The following is a 19,783-nucleotide window of genomic DNA, read 5'->3' as shown; positions in this document are numbered from 1 at the left end:
TCTTTTTTAAGTTTAAGAATGCATGTTTTCCCCTTCTTAGCTAAGGCTCTTTATTTGGTGTGTGAGAAGTTGCTGTTTCAACAACGACACAACAGGGTCTTCTGAGTGTCTTTGAATACATCTGCAACTTTCAAGAAAGACACAAACCCAGCTGGGAAAGACTTAACACATTTGTCACGTGGAGAATTTTATCTGGAATCAGTGTTTTCTGCTCTTCAAACTTCACAAGTAATCGGTGCATTTTCTTGTTTGTGCTTTCAATCTTTTATTAGTTTATCATAGCGTAAAATACAAAATATAAAGAAAAATACAAGTAAGGTAAAATAGTGCAGGAAGAGAGAAAAGTGTAGGGTAAAGTGAGAAGCATTCATTCCCCGACTCCTTTTGATGCAGTAGAATAAATAACATAACACTTCAACTTTTTACTTTTATATAATACAATACCTTCTGTAGCATCAAATCTAATCGGCAAAGCTCAATATCAAAGATTTATTTTTTTCCCACCATAAGCACAAAGTCCAAAAGTTTCCAAGTAGAAACAAAATTATGTTCTTTTCTTTAATCGATCCGTTTAGGTACCTCTGCTAACTCCCATCAACTTTTGTAGCCATTTGTCCATGGAAGGAATTAGAGTTTGATCGTTTGCTTACTGATATGTCACATATACGGAATATTATATGCATCTTATTTCTTTACCCTGTAAAAAAAAAACATAACCCGGCCCCTTAATCAACAATTTTTGCTTTCCTTGAATTACTTGGTGATTTGCATTTTTATTTTCAGGTGAGCAAAGAAGCCAGTTTACAAAGGTAAAAGTCTCCCACAGTGGAGGTAATTCAGCTCTTTTCAGCTCCACTTTGTAACTGGCAGTTTAGCCTGCATGGATGAGGTCATAAAGCCATCAGAATTCCCAAGGAGAATAAGAATAAGAATAATTTTATTTCTATACCTCCCTTCTCCCGAAGGACTCAGGGCGGTGTACAGCCTATTAAAAAACACAAGACAACATCAGTTAAAATAGTTTAAAATTATTAAATGAATTCGGCTCAATTTAAAACCCGAGAAATTTAAAACCCAATTTAAAATTGTTATGTTGATAGCCCAGCCTGGTGGAACAACAGGGTCTTGAGTGCACAACGAAACACCCGGAGGTCGGAGATCTTACGTATTTCCGGGGGCAGTTCGTTCCACAGGGCTGGGGCTCCCACAGAGAAGGCCCTCCCCCTGGGTGTCGCCAGCCGACATAACTTGGCCAATGGCACCCTAAGGAGACCCTCTCTGTGGGAGCGAACTGGCCGGTGGGAGGCTATTGGTGGCAGAAGTCGATCTCGAAGGTACCCATGTCCTGTGCCATGGAGCGCTTTAAAGGTGGTGACCAACACCTTGAATCGCAACCGGAAGACCACTGGGAGCCAATGCAGCTCACACAGGAGGGGTGTCACGCGAGCACAACAAGTTGCGCCCATAACCACCCACGCGGCCGCATTCTGGACCAGTTGGAGCCTCCGAGTGTTCTTCAAGGGGAGCCCCATGTAAAGAGCATTACAATAGTCCAGCCGGGAGGTGACAAGGGTGTGAGTGACCGTGCGCAAGGCGTCCCAGTCCAGAAAGGGCTGCAACTGGCGAATCAGGCGAACCTGATAAAAGGCCCCCCTGGCCACGGCCGTCATATGCTCTTCTAAAGACAGCCGTGCATCCAGGAGGACACCCAGATTGCGAGCCCTCTCTGTGGGGGGCAAAGATTCACCTCCAATAGTCAGCGATGGCACCTGCTGACTATATCGGGACGCCGGAAGCCACAGTCACTCGGTCTTGGAAGGGTTGACTCTGAGCCTGTTCCTCGCCATCCAGACCCACACTGCCTCCAGGCAGCGAGACATCACATCAAGGGCATCGTTGCGGTGGTCTGGGGTGGAGATGTACAGCTGAGTATCATCAGCGTACAGATGACACTTCACCCCAAAACCACAGATGATCTCACCCAGCGGCTTCACATAAATGTTGAATAGAAGGGGTGAGAGGACCAACCCTTGCGGCACTCCCCATACGAGGTGCCTCGAGGTCGACCTCTGCCCCCCTGCCAACACAAACTGCAAGCGGTCGGAGAGGAAGGAGAACCACCGCAAAACGGTGCCCTCTATTCCTAACCCCCTCAACTGCTGCAGCATGATACCATGGTCGATGGTATCAAAAGCCGCTGAGAGATCTAATAGGACTAGGACAGAGGAGCAACCCCTGTCCCGAGCCCTCCAGAGATCATCCATCAACGCGACCAAAGCCGTTTCGGTGCTGTACGCCTGCCTGAAGCCCGACTGGCACGGGTCCAGATAGCTTCATCCAGGTGTCGGGGAAGCTGTCATGCCACCACGCTCTCAACAACCTTCGCCACAAAACAAAGGTTGGAGACCGGACGGTAGTTGGCTAGTTCAGCCGGGTCCAGGGAAGGCTTCTTGAGGAGGGGCCTCAGTACCGCCTCTTTCAAGGTGGCTGGAAAGGTACCCCCACTCAGAGAAGCACTTATAATTCCCTGGAGCCAGCCTCGTGTAACCTCCCGGGAGGCCAGTACCAACCAGGAGGGACACGGGTCCAATAAACACGTGGCGGCACTAATCTTAACCAGAACCCTGTCCACATCCTCGGGAGCCACAGGATCAAACTCCTCCCAGAAAATATTCTCAAGACCTACCCTCGTCTCCTCCCCTAGACTCATCCAATCAGAGTCCAAGCCTTCCCGAATCCGAGCGACTTTATCATGCAGAATTGCACAAAATCCGCAGCACGACCCTGCAAGGGATCTTCCCGCACTCCCCCCCGAAAAAGGGAGTGGGTCACCCTAAACAGGGCAGCTGGGCGGTTCTCTGCAGATGGGATAAGAGCGGAAAAATGGTTAGATTTCACCGCCTTTATCGCCACTAGGTAGATCTTGATATAAGACCTCACCTGTGTCCGGTCAGAATCGGATTGACTAATCCTCCAAATGCTCTCTAGGCATCTTTTCCGATGCTTCATCTCTCTCAGCTCCTCAGAGAACCAAGGAGCCAACTGAGATCGACATCAGGTCAGAGGCCGCAAAGGCACAATGCGATCCAAAGCTCTGGCAGCCGACTCTCCCAGACGGCCACCAGCTCTTCAGTCGAGTCGTGTGTCAGAGTCTCAGGAAACGGTCCAAGCTCCGTCAGGAACCTTTTGGGATCCATCAGGCGCCTGGGACGGAACCATCTGGTCGGTTCTGTCTCCCTGCGGCGGGGGGAAGCTGTAGGAAAGTCCAAGTGAAGGAGCGAATGATCTGTCCATGACAAGGGTTTAATATATAGGTCCCCTCTACCAAGATCATTCAACCACTGACCAGAGATGAAAATCAAGTCCAGAGTGTGTCCCCCTATGTGAGTGGGGCCTTGAACTAACTGGGTCAGGTCCATGGCCGTCATGGAAGCCATGAACTCCCGAGCCACCTCTCACGCCTCACCCGCGGATGGAAGGTTGAAATCCCCCATGACAATAAGTCTGGGGGTATCAACCGCCACCCCGGCAATGATGTCGAGTAGCTCGGGCAGGGTCGCTGCCACGTGGCAGGGAGGCAGGTACGTAGTCAGCAAACCATCTGCACCCCACGGCCCCACTCAAATAGTTGTAGGTCAAGCACTATCTGTACAGTGTTTTAAAAATCCAAAATAGCCCCCTAATTGGAACCCACAAACTTTTTCCTGCAACAAATCTGCACAATAAGCCCAATTTGGTAGAAAAATTGTTCAAGTGTCCACACTGTTTCCAACTCGCATTTCTACTCAATCCCCAAACTTTCCTCCTAGACATGGTTTGGCTTTTCAAGGAAAAGAAAATGCCATTGTTGATCTTTACCCTGATGTTATCCTCAATAAAGTTCAATAAAGTTTTGCAAACTCAGAAGATATAAATATGGGAATTCTCAAACTCAAAATAAAATGTCTCATCCCACTGAAGAACTTTCCCTCCCAGAAACTCAACTGGTTTCTAATCAGCTAGAAACGATGCCTGACCAGGTTCTGCAGGATTGTCTGGGACACAACACATCCTCTCCACAACTGCTGGGAAGAGGCTCTGCGGTATCCGAAGCAGCACATTAGATTCAGTCAGTTTTCTTCCATATGAAGAAGTATCCACCTTGTGAACTCCCAAGTCTCTTGTTATGTAATCTAAATGGGCTGTGATTAATGTGTACGTAGCATATGTATGGGTATATATATATATATATTCTTTTGAGAGCAAGCCTCAGAATTCCATTCTTTAACTTCAGTCTAACAATCGGAGCAGCCCTCAACTACAGCCCTTGGACAGGGATTAGGCAGGGATCTCGTCCACAGCTGCCCAGTTGATTATCCAACATTCCTGAACCACTTGACAGATGGACATCCAGACTCATACAAGGCCTCCCGCCCCACCCAGGACAGCCTGCCCTGCTAGTTGCCATAAGAATGACCAACAGCAGTCAAACTCAGGCCTGGGACCCTGGGCATGGCCCTGGAAGACTAAAGGAATTTATTAAAAGAAAAAAATGTATTAAATTTATTAAAAGTGAAAGTTTTAATTGGATTTTATTACCTTTCTTACCAGGCATTTATGTGGTTCCTCTCCTGTGTGGATCCTTTGATGTTTATAAAGATGTCCCCTGTGACTGAAGCTCTTTCCACACTCCAGACATTTATGAGGTTTTTCTCCTGAGTGGATTCTTTGATGTGTATAAAGATCTCCCCTCTGACTGAAGCTCTTTCCACACTCAAGGCATTTATGAGGTTTCTCTCCTGTGTGGATCCTTTGATGTATATAAAGATGTCCCCTCTGACTGAATATCTTTCCACACTCAAGGCACTTATGAAGTTTTTCTCCTGTGTGGATCCTTTGATGGGTATAAAGGTTGCTCCTCCGACTGAAGCTCTTTCCACACTCCAGGCATTTATGAGGTTTTTCTCCTGTGTGGATTCTTTGATGTGTATAAAGATCTCCCCTCTGACTGAAGCTCTTTCCACACTCAAGGCATTTATGAGGTTTCTCTCCTGTGTGGATCCTTTGATGTCTATAAAGGTTTCCCCTCAGACTGAATCGCTTTCCACACTCAAGGCATTTATGAGGTTTTTCTCCTGAGTGGATTCTTTGATGTTTATAAAGATTTCCCCTCAGACTGAAGCTCTTTCCACACTCAAGGCATTTATGAGGTTTTTCTCCTGAGTGGATTCTTTGATGTGTATAAAGATCTCCACTCTGACTGAATCTCTTTCCACACTCAACGCATTTATGAGGTTTTTCTCCTGAGTGGATTCTTTGATGTTTATAAAGATTTTCCTTCTGATTGAAGCTCTTTCCACACTCAAGGCATTTATGAGGTTTTTTTCCTGTGTGGATTCTTTGATGTGTATAAAGATGTCCCCTCTGACTGAAGCTCTTTCCACACTCCAGGCATTTATGAGGTTTTTCTCCTGTGTGGATCCTTTGATGGGTATAAAGATCTCCCCTCTGACTGAATCTCTTTCCACACTCAAGGCATTTATGAGGTTTTTCTCCTGAGTGGATTCTTTGATGTGTATAAAGATTTCCCCTCTGATTGAAGCTCTTCCCACACTCCAGGCATTTATGAGGTTTCTCTCCTGTGTGGATCCTTTGATGTCTATAAAGGTTTCCCCTCAGACTGAATCGCTTTCCACACTCAAGGCATTTATGAGGTTTTTCTCCTGAGTGGATTCTTTGATGTGTATAAAGAAGTCCCCTCTGACTGAAGCTCTTTCCACACTCCAGGCATTTATGAGGTTTTTCTCCTGTGTGGATTCTTTGATGTGTATAAAGATGTCTCCTCTGACTGAAGCTCTTTCCACACTCCAGGCATTTATGAGGTTTTTCTCCTGAGTGGATTGTTTGATGTTTATAAAGATCTCCCCTCTGACTGAAGCTCTTTCCACACTCCAGGCATTTATGAGGTTTTTCTCCTGAGTGGATTCTTTGATGTTTATAAAGATCTCCCCTCTGACAGAAGCTCTTTCCACACTCAAGGCATTTATGAGGTTTTTCTCCTGAGTGGATTCTTTGATGTTTATAAAGATTTCCCCTCAGACTGAAGCTCTTTCCACACTCAAGGCATTTATGAGGTTTTTCTCCTGAGTGGATTCTTTGATGTGTATAAAGATCTCCCCTCTGACTGAAGCTCTTTCCACACTCCAGGCATTTATGAGGTTTTTCTCCTGAGTGGATTCTTTGATGTCTATAAAGGTGTCCCCGCCGACTGAAGCTCTTTCCACACTCCAGGCACTTATAACGTTTCTCTCCTGAGTGGATTCTTAGATGGCTTTCAAGATGGTCGTTTCTTCTGAAAGATTTTTCACATTCCAGGCACTGATATTTCTTTTCTCCTGTGTGGATGGTTAGATGCCTTTGAAGATCTCCGTTTTTTTGGAAGGATTTTTCACATTCGGGGCATTTGTGCCTCTTTCCTCTCCTGTCGATCCCTCCACCCTCCAGGCACTTATTGGATTCCTCTCCTGAGTGGATGCTTTGATGTTTATAAAGGTTTCCCCTCTGACTGAATCTCTTTCCACACTCAAGGCATTCGTATGGCTTCTCTCCGGAGTGGATCCTTTGATGTTGATCAAGATTTGATCTCCGATTGAACGTCTTTCCACACTCAAGGCATTGACATCGGTTTCCAACTGAGTGGTTTTTTAGATGGTTTTCAAAATATCCATTTGTTTTGAAGCATTTTTCACATTCCGGACATTCGTATTTCTTCTCTCTTGAATGGATCGTTAGATGCCTTTGAAGATTTCCATTACTTTTGAAGCTTTTTCCACACTCCAGACATTTAAATGGATTCTTTCTTGCGTGGATCCTTAAGTGGCTGTGAAGATTTCCATTACTTCTGAAGGTTTTTCCACATTCTGGGCACTGATAGTTTCTTCCTTCCTCCTGGATCCTTCGGGGCTTTCGGGGTCTTCCAAAGGAGCCTCCGCCCTCCAGGCCCATCTCGGGGTCTCCGTCTGTTTCCTCCTCCCCGCATCGCCCTCCAGGCAGCTGCCTTTCCCGGGCTCCCCCTGGGCTCCTCCCTCCTGCAGCCCCGGAGCCCCCCGGCCTTTCCCCTCCGTCTGCCAGGGAAGCCACGCCGGGACCGGGCAGGGCTGCTCCGTGGGGCCCGCTCTCCTCCTCCTCCTCTCGGGCGGCGCCTCTTTCCTGCATCCGCCGCAATCCTCCGTCCTCCTGCAGGGGAGAAAGAGAAGAGGGTCATGGCTGCGTCCCCTTCCCCGCAGGGGAAGCCCAGGCCCAAGCCCCCGCCTCCCACGGGCCTCCCGGGCAGTCTCCAGGTGGACACAGCCTCCTTCCCAACATCCTGTCTCCCTCCCCGGCCACCCGGCCGCCCCCAGACTAGGCTTCGTGCTCCCAGGCCTCCGGAAAGAGCCTCCCGGATTTCAATTCCCAGCATCCCCTGCGCTAAATCTGCATCAAACGGCCTCCTCTGTCACCGATTCAGGCCGCTTCCCTCGTTTCCCGCTTTGTTTCGGGAAGTGGTGGCTTCACGCCCTTTTCTCTCCACTAATTCCGCCTTTTCCTTTGGAGGATCCGCCCCTCGGAGTCCATTTGCCCATTGCCGACATTCCAAGCGTAACCAATCAGCATCCTTCTTCCTGCAACAAGGCAGATGGCGCCTGCGCAGTGCCACGGGTTTTTACGGTCCGGGGCGTAGGTGGGATAGGGGGGCATTCATATCAGCCCATGAAGGGCAGCCAGTTGGGTCTATTGTGGGACCTTAGGAGACCCTGAGTTTGAATCAGCCGCTCTTTGTGTCCTGGATTCCCTCTTTTCATTGAGGGAAATCTCTTTGCTACAATATTCTAATAAATTGCCTTTAAATGCTCATCCCACTCAGATCCTCATTGGAGCAAGTGTGCTGTGGCTGAATCTAGGGCTCATTTGAACTTTATTGTTGTGGGTGTTAAAGAGCTTCTCCCTGCCATTGTTGATAGAAAATTATCTTTAAATAGATTTTTACTCCAAAAGCATTTTATTAAAATAAATTTGATAAAAATAAAAAAAATGATTTAAGTTTTAAAAAAACTGATTTTCATATTTTAAAATTGATTTTTATCGACCCTGATTTTTTCCATGCAATCAACTTTTTACTTTTTCTACTGTTGTGGAGTATAAAATGAAACCTGATTCTGTGTCCTGGATTCCCTCTTTTCATTGAGCGAAATCTCGTTGTTACAATACTCTTAATAAATTGCCTTTAAATGGTCATCCCATTCAGAGCCTAATTGAAGCAAGTGTGTTGTGGCTGAATCTAGGGCTCATTTGGCCTTCATTGTTGGGGGTGCAAAGGAGCTTCTCCCTGCCATTGTTTGATATAATCTATGTGGATTTCCCAAATGTGGGGACCTATTAAGACCATCCCCAAGCATCTGAAGCTGTCAGTTGGATTCCCTGAATGGTCCCCTTCTCTTCCAGCAGAAACTGCTAAAGGGATTCTCTAAGGCCAATGAACCTTTGTGTGAGATATATATATATATATATATGTATATGATTATCAAATTTATATACCGCCCTTTTCCCGAAGGACTCAGCGCGGTGCACAGCCAAAGTAAAAACATAAATACAAACATTAAAATACAGTTAAATACGTTTGGCCCCAAAGTTAAAAAACAGTAACAAACCCATTAAAAACATTTTAAAAAATGTGTTAAGCCAGCCCGGCTTGCTGAAAAAGAAAGGTCTTAAGGGCACGGCGGAAGGCACTGAGGTCTAGGTTTCTTCGTATCTCTGGGGGCACCTGATTCCAGAGGACAGGTGCCCCCACAGAAAAGGCCTTTATTTTTAAGAATATGAGCCATATTCTTAAAAATCTCCCACCCTTTTAGCCTTTAAACACCTGGCTTTTCCCCAGGCGCTGGGAGGTCAGACAAGGAGAAGGTGGCATGGATTGGCACCAGGTTTTTCTTTGATGGTTTTTCTTTTATGTTTTAATGTGTTGGATACTTTTAAAAACACCCTTTTGGGAGCTGCATAGAGTTGACAGAAAGATGGGCAGTTACGAGAACGTTTTAAATGAAGAAGACTCATTGGGGACCTGTTTGGTCCTCCCACTAGGTGCAGAGACTGGGTGTTCCCCAGTTGCCAGGATAGGGAAAGTCCCCCATTCCTCTGCTTTCTGTTCATCAGCTAAATGTTTAGCAAAAGGTGCATCTAGCTCAGTGGTGTCAAACTCTTATTTCCTTCAGGGCTGCATCAGGGTTATGTTTGACCTGGGGGGGGTCCCTGGGTAGCCGTGGCCAGCTCATCTTCACTCTTCTTGTGGGCACCTGTGGTGTCCAAGTGCTACGACAGGATTTCCCTCAGACCCTCCCTCCCTCATAACCTTCCTTCCTTCCTCCTGCCCTCCCTTCCCTTTTCTTCTTTTTCCTTCCCTCTTTCCTTCTTTTTCCTTCCTTCCTCCCTTCTCGTCTTTCCTTCTTTGCCTTTCCTCTTTCCTGTCCCTTCTTGGATGCTCAAATGCAAAAGGAGAAACATTTCTTTTGCTTTTAGTTTGTTTTCCTAATCCTCTGCCCGTGAAAATGGAGCTGGTGGGGGGGGTGGAGGATACATTTTCGCTGGCGGAGGAGTGCAGGCGGCCGTTGCAGCTGAAAACGGGGCCTGGTAGGGCTACACGCTTCCCTCCCGAGCTCTGTTTTCGCTGGCAGAGGCATTGTGGGCCAGTCCGATCTGTTCCCCACGGGCCAGATCCAAGCACCCTTCAGTTTGACGCCCCTGATCTAGTTCCTCCGATTGGGCAGTCCGTCGTATACACCTCTGGCAACTTCATTCCATTTTCCTTTCATTTTAACCCAAATGCATTCAAGGAGGTTTTCTTCATTTTTTACTTTTTGCATTTCTACAAAGGTGCAGCTGTTTAAGTTAAGGTGATCAGACATCCCGCTTTTGGCGGGACAGTCCCGGTTTTTAGCAATTTGTCCCGCGATCCGCGGCGTTTTAAAAAAGTCATTCTGCCTCCTTAGTCCCGGCTGCCTCCCGACTCCCAGCTGATGGCTAGAGGGAAAAAAACTCTTTAAACTCTTGCCGCTGGGCTTCAAAGGGCCACCCTACAGGTGATCAGTGTAAAGAGTTCCTGGAGCAGATTTTTTTTCCCCTAGCTATGCTGAAGAAGCGAAAGCGAAAGCAGGGTCTTTGCTGCAAGGTGACAAAATGAGGCAGAGAGAGATTTCTTTTTCTTTTTCCTCACCAAAAAAGGTAGGTGCAAAACTGCAAACAATGGGAAATTTAGGAGGAGAGTTCAAGATTTTAAAACACAAAAGAAAAAAAGCTCTATTTAACTAGGGAATTGTAATAATTGTGATACTATTAATTGTATATTGTGTTGAAAGCAGAAATGGTTAAGTTGTGGTTTGGAGGAATATATGGGGGAAATTATTTGGTTTATTATTATTGGTAAATATAATTAATTGATTTGTAAGAAATTGGAATGCATGGAAATAATTGGAATATTCATGTTCATATTGATATACAAAAAGGATAGTTATATAACTAATTGATTTATATTAAAATGTTGAATTTGTATTAAACAACTGTATTACATAATTACATAATTAACCAATGTGAGGATGGATATAAAAATAATGACAATGGGAAGGGGTATAATATAGAATAGAAGGGAAAAATTGAATTTGATTAAGATTAGAGATGAGGATGAAGGGTAATGTTGTTTTTTTTTAAAAAAATAGATGAGGAATAAATATGGCAAAAAGGAAATATAGAAATTGTAAATTTAATTGAAATGACTAAACACTGTTTAAATTTGTGAACCAGCCAAATATTCTGTTCAAAGAAAATACATTGTATGTTCGTATGTGTGTTTCTAATTATTGCTATTCATTCATATTTGTTCTCTTTTATTCTTTAAAGTTTAACAATTCATTCTTTATCTTAATATCTTAATATTTGTTTGGGGTTGGCTTTCTTCCCTTTCATCTTTTTTATTGTACAGCAATCTTTCTCCTCAAACCTACCACCTCTCTCTTTCCTTTTCTTCTTACTTTCCCTTCCTCCCCTTCTTCTTCTCCTCCCTACTTCCTCTTCCTTTCTCCTTCTCCTCCTCTCTTCCTCCCTCTCTTACCCTCACTCCTACTCTAATTTCCCTTTCCTTCCTTCATCCTCTCTATTGCTGTATCCTTTTATGCATATGGACTACTCAGAGGGCTGAAAAACTTATTTCTGACTGGTCCTCACACTTTTGACCAGTCCTCGAACTTACGACTGTCCTCACATTTTACATTTTTGCCCTATCTTGTCACCATGGTGAAGAGAAGCAGTTGTGAAATGAGTGACACAGTTGTTAAGAATGCTGCACGGGCATAAATGATGACCAGTCATAACTGCGAAGACCGGTCAAAAGTGCGAGGACCTGTCAGAAATCACTTTTTTCAGCCCTCTGGGTAGTCCTTTTGTGCACATGGACTACTCAGAGGGCTGAAAAAGTTATTTTTGACTGGTCCTCGCACTTTTGACCAGTCCTCAAACTTAAGACTGTCCTCACATTTTACTTTTTTTGCCCTATCTTATCACCATGGTGAAGAGAAGCAGTTGTGAAATGAGTTACATGTTAAGAATGCTGCACGGGCATAAATGTGAGGATGGTCACAAGTGTGAGGACCCGTCAAAAGTGCGAGGACCTGTCAGAAATGACTTTTTTCAGCCCTCTGAGTAGTCCCTATACACATAGCCATGGCCACCCGGTCACATGACCAGCTAGCCACGCCCACCCAGTCACATGACCTCCAAACTATGCCCACAAAATAAGCCACGCCCACAATGGTGTCACTCTTTACCAATGTTAAAATCTGGTCACCTTAGTTTAAGTGCAACTCCACCTCCACCTCTTTTTATTAGGCGTTTTGAAAAATTTAAATTCTCCTGAGTTTCATCCCACCATGTTTCAGTAACGGCAGCAATCTCATCTTTGCTCTCGTGTTCTGGGACGTCAGGTTCCCTCTGTTTCTTCTTCATACTTTGGGTGTTGATGTGTAGGAGGGATGAGAAAGGAGAAGATGAATCCATGTAGGTGTGTGTATCTGTGTGTGGGGTCTGTGGAGGGGCTGGCAAGGCAGCTGGGGGAGAGGGCCTGGCTGACTTAATCCTCTTACTGTCTCTGGGATGTATTTTGCGGTTATTGTTCATGACGGTTGGATATATTGCCCCCAAACTGTACAGGTAGTACTAACTAGATCTCCAATCAGAATTGAGACAAAAATTTCTGTTCGTGAGTTGCTGCACCCTATTATTTGACATAATTGGCAGCTCATATCCTACAGTGGTGAAGTGAGTTGTGGAGTTGTTATGTGAATCCTCCAATGACTTTGTGGGACACCAGCTGGGAAGGTTACCAATACTGATGACGTGACCCTAGGACAGCGCAGCCGTCATAAATACATGCCAGTGGCTAAACGCCTGGATTTTGACCACATGGATGCTGAAACAGTCGTAAGTGTGAAAACTGGTCAAGGCCACTTTTTTTCAGTGCTGCTATAACTTCACTAAGTCATTAAGCAAATAGTTGTAGGTCAAGGACTATCTCTACAGTGCTTTAAAAATAATCCAAAATAGCCCCCAAATTGGAACCCACAGAGGTCAAAAATTTTCCTGCAACAAATCTGCAAAACTAGCCCATTTTGGGAGAAAAGCTGTCCAGCTGCCCACAACTGTTTCCATCTTGCAGTTCCACTCAATCCCCAAACTTTGAGAGGGTGGCTGAAGCCCCTGGAGGTTTATCTGTCTCCTCAGGGTCACCCGAGTGGTGCGAATGGTTCTTGCAGTCTGCAATTTTCCCCTCTGGAAATCCATTCCTGCCCCCACACCATGCAAAGGGGGTTCAGCCCAAATTGCATCGCTAAAAGTCTGTAGAGATTCTCCGTCATCCAGGTCAGGATTGTCCCAAAGGTGCTTTGCTCAGGAGGCAACTGGACTTTCTGGTTTTTTCTTTTTCTTTTGAAGGCGTTTCGCTTCTCATCCAAGAAGCTTCTTTGGTACTGAAGAACTGAAGAAGCTTCTTGGATGAGAAGTGAAACATCTTCAAGGAAAAATAAAGCCCAGTTGCCTTTTGTTAAAGGCTTGGGATGAGGCCTCCTGCACGAGCAGGGGGTCAGACTAGAAGACCTCCAAGGCCCCTTCCAGGTCGGTTGTTCTTATTGTGTTACCTGAGAATGCAACTTCCTACATACACCTGTTAGCCGAGAAGGGAACTTCCTACATACACCTAAAAACAGCTTGAGAACCTCACTGGGCTCCAGCATCAGATCCCCTCAGGTCTTTGGTGCAAAACAAGAACATTAAAAGGATGTCAAATTGCGGCCCCTTTAGCTCTCGCCTGCCTGAGCGCCCCTCTACTAGATCTCCACCCCCCACCTTCCCCAGGGAGGGACCCTGGATGGGGGGGAAAGCCAGAGACCCACGGGGGGCCCCCAACCTCCAGAGGGCAACGGAGGGAAAGGTTTACCTTTGAGGGGGGTCAGCAAAGGCTGAGAGGCCCACATATTAATGGGGGGGTGTCCTGGGGGGATTTCTCCCCCTCCTGCAGATTTGCAAAGGGGTCTTTTGGCGGGGAGGGAGCTTGAGGGGGGGTGTCGCTGCTTGCAGGCCACGGAGGAGCCTGGCTGGAGCCCCCCAGGAGGAAGGGGAGACCCCTCAGCCCCGCCTGCCTGGGTGCCCCCCCCATATTTCCACCCCCCCGCCTTGCCTAGGGAGAGACCCCGGTTGGGGGAAGGGTGGGAGAGTCAGAGACCCAGGGGGGCCCCCCAACCTCGGCCTGCCTGAATGCGGGGGGGGGGGCGGGGCGGAGGGGGAGAAGAGGGACCCCAAAGATCAAAGGGAAAATCCCCCCACAGCCTCACCTCCGCACGAGAACAGAAAGTGAGTCGGCACCGCGCAGGCGCACTCTCGGTGACTGAAAATGGAGGACGCCGATTGGTCGCTCTGGGGGACGGCGGCGATTGGCTGGAGGACTCCTTGGGGCGGTCCCTCCAAAGGAAGGGTGCCCCCCTCCCCCGCACCTCGCTTATGGATAGACCTCCGATGGTGTGGGGGGGGGGAAGTCGCAGCCGCAGAAGGGCCCCCCAACCTCCGCTTGCCTGGATGCTGGGAGGGGGGAAAGCTGAACGGACCGCAAAATTTAAGCGGCCCACCTCCACGTGGAACCATAACAACCCTGGGCAACGCGCAGGCGCACTCTGGTTCTTTGAGGGAAGGTGGAAGCTGATTGGTTGCCCTGCGGAGGGCGGCGATAGGCAGGAAGACTCCTGGGGGGCGGTCCCTCCAAAGGAAGAGGAGGAGCTTCTGGCAAAAAGGGCGCGAAACCTCCACTTCCGGAAGCCAATCGGGCAAGGAAGGAACTCCCTGTATCGGCGATAAGAGGAGCCCGGATGATGGAGGTTTGGCGCAGGGGATGCTGGGAGTCGCAGTCTGGGAGGGTCTCTTTTGGGTCCGCAAGAGGTCAGGGCCCACCCGGGGAGGATTAGGCGCCATCTGAGAAAATGAAGTTGAAGGTTGAAAGGAAAAAAGGAGGTTCCACATTTAGGCAAGGAAAACAAAATGCTCAGGGAGAGTATAGGTGGCAGCTCACTCAACAGTGGTGACTCTGAGGGGGATCTTGGAGTCCTAGTGGACAATCACTTAAATAGGAGCCAGCCGTGTGCAGCAGCTGCCAAAAAGGCCAACACAGTTCTGGGCTGCATCAACAGAGGGAGAGAATCAAGATCACGCAAAGTGTTGATACCACTTTATGAGGCCTTGGAAAGGCCACACTTGGAAGAATGGATCCAGTTGTGGTCGCCATGATGTAAAAAAGATGTGGAGACTCTAGAAAGAGTGCAGAGAAGAGCAACAGAGAGGATGAGGGGACTGGCGGCTAAAACGTATGATGAACGGTTGCAGGAACTGGGTATGTCTAGTCTGATGAAAAGAAGGACGAGGGGAGACAGGATAAGAGTCTTCCGATATCTCAGGGGCTGCCACAAAGAAGAGGGGGCCAAGCTATTCTCCAAAGCACCTGAGGGGGGCAGGACAAGAAGCAATGGGTGGAAACTAATCAAGGAGACCTCCAAGATCCCTTCCGACTCTTATTCTATTCTGTTCCCGTGCGGGGAAGGGGATGGAGCCGTGACCCACCTCTCTTTCTCTCCTGCAGGAGGATGGAGGAGCCCGGCGGAGGAAGGAAGGAAGCGTCGCCCGAGAGGAGGAGGAGAGCGGGCCCCGCAGAGCAGCTCTGCCTGGTGACAGCGGGGAAAGGCCGGGGGGTTCTGGGACTGCAGGAGGGATGAGCCCAGGGGGAGCCTGGGAAAGGCCGCTGCCTGGAGGGCGATGCGGGAAAGAGGAGACGGGCCTGGAGGGTGGAGGCTTCTTCGGAAGTCCCCGAAAGCTCCGAAGGATCCAGGAGGAAGCAAAGGAATATCAGTGCCCGGAATGTGAAACATTCTTCACAAGAAATGGACATCTTCAAAGGCATATCAGCATCCACACAGGAGAGAAGAAATACGAATTTGATTTTGATTCACACCCCTCTGCTCAGGCAGGAAATCCTCTACTGTTTCAGACAAATGGTTGCCCAATTTCTTTTGAAAAGACTTTAATGATTGAGCAGAAGAACTTCTCTAGGCAAGCCGTTCCACTGCTTAATTTTTCTCACTGTCAGGAAATTTCTCCTTAATTGCAGGTTACTTGTCTCCCTGGTTATTTTCCATCCATTATTTCTTGTCTTCCCTTCTGGTGCTTTGGAAAATAGGCTGACCCCTCCCCTCTTCCTTGTGGCAGCCCCTCAAGAATTGGAACAGTGCTATCGTGTCACTGCTGCTCCTTTTTTTCACTATCGTCAGGATAGAGAATCAGAGCTGGAAGGGACCTTGGAGGTCTTCTAGTCCAACCCCCTGCTTAAACAGGAGACACTGCAATTTGAAAGAAGTGGCTGTCCAGTCTATTCTTAAAAGCCTCCAGTGATAAAGCACCTACAATTTTTGGAAGGCAAGCTGTCCCACTGGTAGATTTCATATAATCATGCGATGGATACGGTGTCACTAAAATAGCAATTGGATTTAGGCTTATATACCTCCCCATAGTGTTTCCCAGTAGCTGGCGAGAAGCTTTCTGTAAGTGTTGGAAACTCTTTTACTTTCACCGCAGCTGCACAGGAGCACTGCAGCACTAAAACAGGCACAACTTTCCAAATTTTGATCCCAAAGGAATATATGGGTCCTCTATTTTGGACGCATTCTATAGAGGTATATTGGTCCCAAGAATTGTCCTATTGTGCACTGTTTTGCCCAGTGTGAATCAAAAGGCACAACCGAAAGCAAATAATCCAGGTGTCAGGTTCCGATGTTATCTCAAATAAATTTCATTCTCAAACACAAAGTCTTTGATGAAATCTCTTATTTATTGAAGAATAACGATCTAGTCCTGAACTCATTTGCAGCCGAAACTGACCCTCTGATCCCAAACCCCTCCCTTTCCGGTCCTCAAATCTCAGTGTCTCATTGGCCATCTTCCAAGTCCATCTTTCATTTCAGTTACTTCAAGTCACAGGAATTCCCCCCTCTTCTCATCACCTAGGTGTCGTTATCTGCCGGAGTGGGGGGTGGGGGGGAGAACTGGGTGAAAAGTCAAGCTACTACTTCTAACAGGCTCTTTCCCACTCATTCATGTCAGCGCTGGGGAAATCATAGTTTGGAACACTGACACCAGGCTCACTGCTGTGTTTATTGAACGGTATGTACCGCAGTGGCTGTCCTGAAAAAGAATAGTGGGAGACTCCCCTGCAGACCAATAGGTATATTTGAGAAATGTGGTGGTACGAAAACTACCCCGATACCTGGATGAAGTTGTCTATCTGGATCCATTCCAGTTGGGCTTCAGGTCATGATACAGCACGGAAACGGCATTGGTCGCATTGGTGCATGATCTCTGGAGGGCTCGGGACAGAGGTTGCTCCTCTATCCTGGTCCTATTAGATCTCTCAGTGGCTTTTGATACCATTGACCATGGTATCTTAATGCACCGGCTGGAGGGGTTTATTTATTTATTTATTTATTAATCAAATTTCTATACCGCCCTACTCCCGAAGGACTCAGGGCGGTGAACAGCCAAGATAAAATACAGATAATACAAATATTAAAAGTCCCTTACAATTATTAAATATTTTGGCCGAAACACAGATTAAAACACCGAATTTATAAAATCAAACGAATTAAAAATTTAAAAGAGGAGAGTTAGGCCAGGCCAGCCTGCTGGGTTAGGAATAGGGGGCACGGTGTTTCGGTGGTTCTCCTCCTTCCTCTCTGACCGTTCGCAGTTTGTGTTGGCAGGGGGGCAGAGGACGACCTCGAGGCACCTTATTTGTGGGGTGCCGCAAGGGTCAGTCCTCTCACCCCTTCTGTTCAACATTTATGTAAAACCGCTAGGCGAGATCATCCGTGGTTTCGGGGTGAGTGTTCATCAGTATGCTGATGACACACAGCTATACATCTCCACCCCAGATCACCCCAATGATGCCCTTGCTGTGATGTCCAGTTGCCTGGAGGCTGTGCGGATCTGGATGGGGAGAAATAAGCTCAGACTCAACCCCTCCAAGACCGAGTGGCTGTGGCTTCCAGCGTCCCGGTATAGTCAACTGGTACCATCACTGACAATTGGGGATGAGATCTTGCTCCTCACAGAGAGGATCTGCAACTTGGGTGTCCTCCTGGATTCACGGCTATCTTTAGAAGATCATTTGACGGCCGTGGCCAGGGGTGCCTTTTATCAGGTTCGCCTGATCCACCAGTTGCGTCCCTTTCTGGATCGGGATGCCTTGCGCACAGTCACTCATGCCCTAGTTACCTCCCGTATGGACTACTGTAATGCTCTCTACATGGGGCTCCCCTTGAAAAGCACCTGGAGGCTCCAACTGGTCCAGAATGTAGCCGTGCGGGTGATTATGGGTGCAGCTCGTTGCGCCCATGTAACACCTCTCCTACGCGAGCTGCACTGGCTCCCAGTGGTCTTCCAGGTGCGATTCAAGGTGTTAGTTATCACCTTTAAAGCACTCCATGGCTTAGGACCTGGGTACCTACGAGACTGTCTTTTGCCACCAATAGCCTCCCACCGACCAGTTCGTTCTCACAGGGAGGGACTACTCAGGGTACCATCAGTCAAATGATGCCGACTGGCGACTCCGAGGGGGAGGGCCTTCTCTGTGAGGGCTCCAGCCTTTTGGAGTGAAGTGCCCCCGGAGATACGGAATATCCCCGATCTCCGTGCTTTCTGCCGTGCCCTCAAGACCCTGATGTTCCAACAGGCGGGGCTAAACATGTGAATGATTTTTAAAATGTTATCTAATTCTGGGTTTTTAATTTAATTGGGCCAAATAATAATAATTTTAATTTAGCAATTTTATGATGTTTGTGTATCTATATTTTTCTTGACTGTACACCGCCTTGAGTCCTACGGGAGAAAGGCGATATAGAAATATAATAAATAAATAAATAAATAAATATTTATACACTGCAGAAAAGAGAGGATGACAAGTACGTGTTCTTAAGTAATGGATCTCAGGTTGCTTTTCTGTTATCTACTATGTTCGTAGAAGAAGAAACACTTGGATCTTGAGATTCAGGGGTTGCTACTGGAACCTTGTGGGGAAACTTACCAATTTCCATTTTGCCCACAGTTCTTTCCATGCGCCTGGAAATTTCTCTCCTGGGTTCATTCTTCCCTTGAAAATAAGGCTCTTGACCCTCCTTCCATACATGCTCCTAGGCTGGTGGGAGGGGGGTTAGGCTGTTCCTTGAGCCACAGGGGGGGGGGTTCATTTTTAATATAATAAGAGTTTTGCCCAGTTTTTTCCTCTTTTATTTTTTCCTTTTGTAAGCCACCCAGCGTCATTAGCAGTTGGGCTGCTCTCCAAGTTTAATAAAAGGAGTCCTACCTAAATAAATGGGTACGTGTCCCAAATTTCCTGCCCTTGGATATCCCAGAGCACCACCCGAGAGGATCCTGGCTTCTCTTACAGGAATGCAGGACACGATCTGTAAAACTATTTCCAAGGTGGCTTCTCATCCTGGAGTCGTGATAGTGAAATGCTTGGGGTGTAACCACCACCTCGTGATTGCTAATAACTTGATTCCATCTTCTCCGGCGTAGATGGAAAAATGTAAGCATTCGGTTCTTTAGGGTTTGATGCTTCAGCTGCTGAAGGTGGACTTAGTTTGTGGGAACAGTTCAGAAGTAAAATTAGTTGCGAGTCAAGGCAGCTGAAGTTTAGCTTGAAACCAGCACCTGAAAATAGTCTTAAGAGTCTGCTTAATACGTGGCTCTTACGCTTCTAGGATACAAGAAGGAAAGTGGTGTGTTTCATGTTAGGAACCAGAGTTATATGGATTAAAAAAAAAAAAATTCCAGAAAATTGGGGTTTTATTTTGTTTCATATAAGCAACTTGGCTTCCTTACTAATGCCGATAGCTTAATAATCCAGAGTTTGTTTCAGAGAACAGAAATCACTGACAAGTGATTTATAAGCTTGGCAGAATTCATAATCCAGAAATTGTGCTTATTTTAAGCAACTTGCAAAGTGAGAATTCCTTCCCTGAGCAGAATGTCCCAGAAATCCTTTTATCACACTATTGTTGACTGAGTTCTTTTCTGAGGGTCATGAAGGGCTTGGCCTACGCTCCGTCTCTGGGCAGCCTTGAATTTGGGAAGAGAAGAGACGTTCCTTCTCTATAAGCCTCTCTGGTCGATTCCCTACTTTACCTCTCAC

At 47.0% G+C, this 19,783-nt stretch overlaps 1 protein-coding gene across 1 annotated transcript in view; it reads right to left on the bottom strand.

Annotated features, from left to right (window-relative positions):
- Window positions 1-240: 240 nt before the first annotated feature.
- LOC148111716 (uncharacterized) overlaps window positions 241-19,783 on the bottom strand; it is a 226,491-nt gene continuing 206,948 nt past the window's right edge. The window contains 5 exon segments of the mRNA XM_087879918.1: window positions 241-985; window positions 4,588-4,772; window positions 4,774-7,215; window positions 13,890-14,657; window positions 16,097-16,191. Coding sequence (XP_087736044.1) covers window positions 847-985; window positions 4,588-4,772; window positions 4,774-7,215; window positions 13,890-14,657; window positions 16,097-16,191 — 3,629 coding nt within the window. The 3' untranslated portion in view covers window positions 241-846.

Source organism: Pantherophis guttatus, chromosome 16, assembly GCF_059756535.1.
Source record: "Pantherophis guttatus breed Tessera chromosome 16, ASM5975653v1, whole genome shotgun sequence".
NCBI classification, from domain to species: Eukaryota; Metazoa; Chordata; class Lepidosauria; order Squamata; family Colubridae; genus Pantherophis; species Pantherophis guttatus.
Note: the sequence above shows the minus strand (reverse complement) of the source record. Positions and strands in the feature narration are given on the sequence as shown.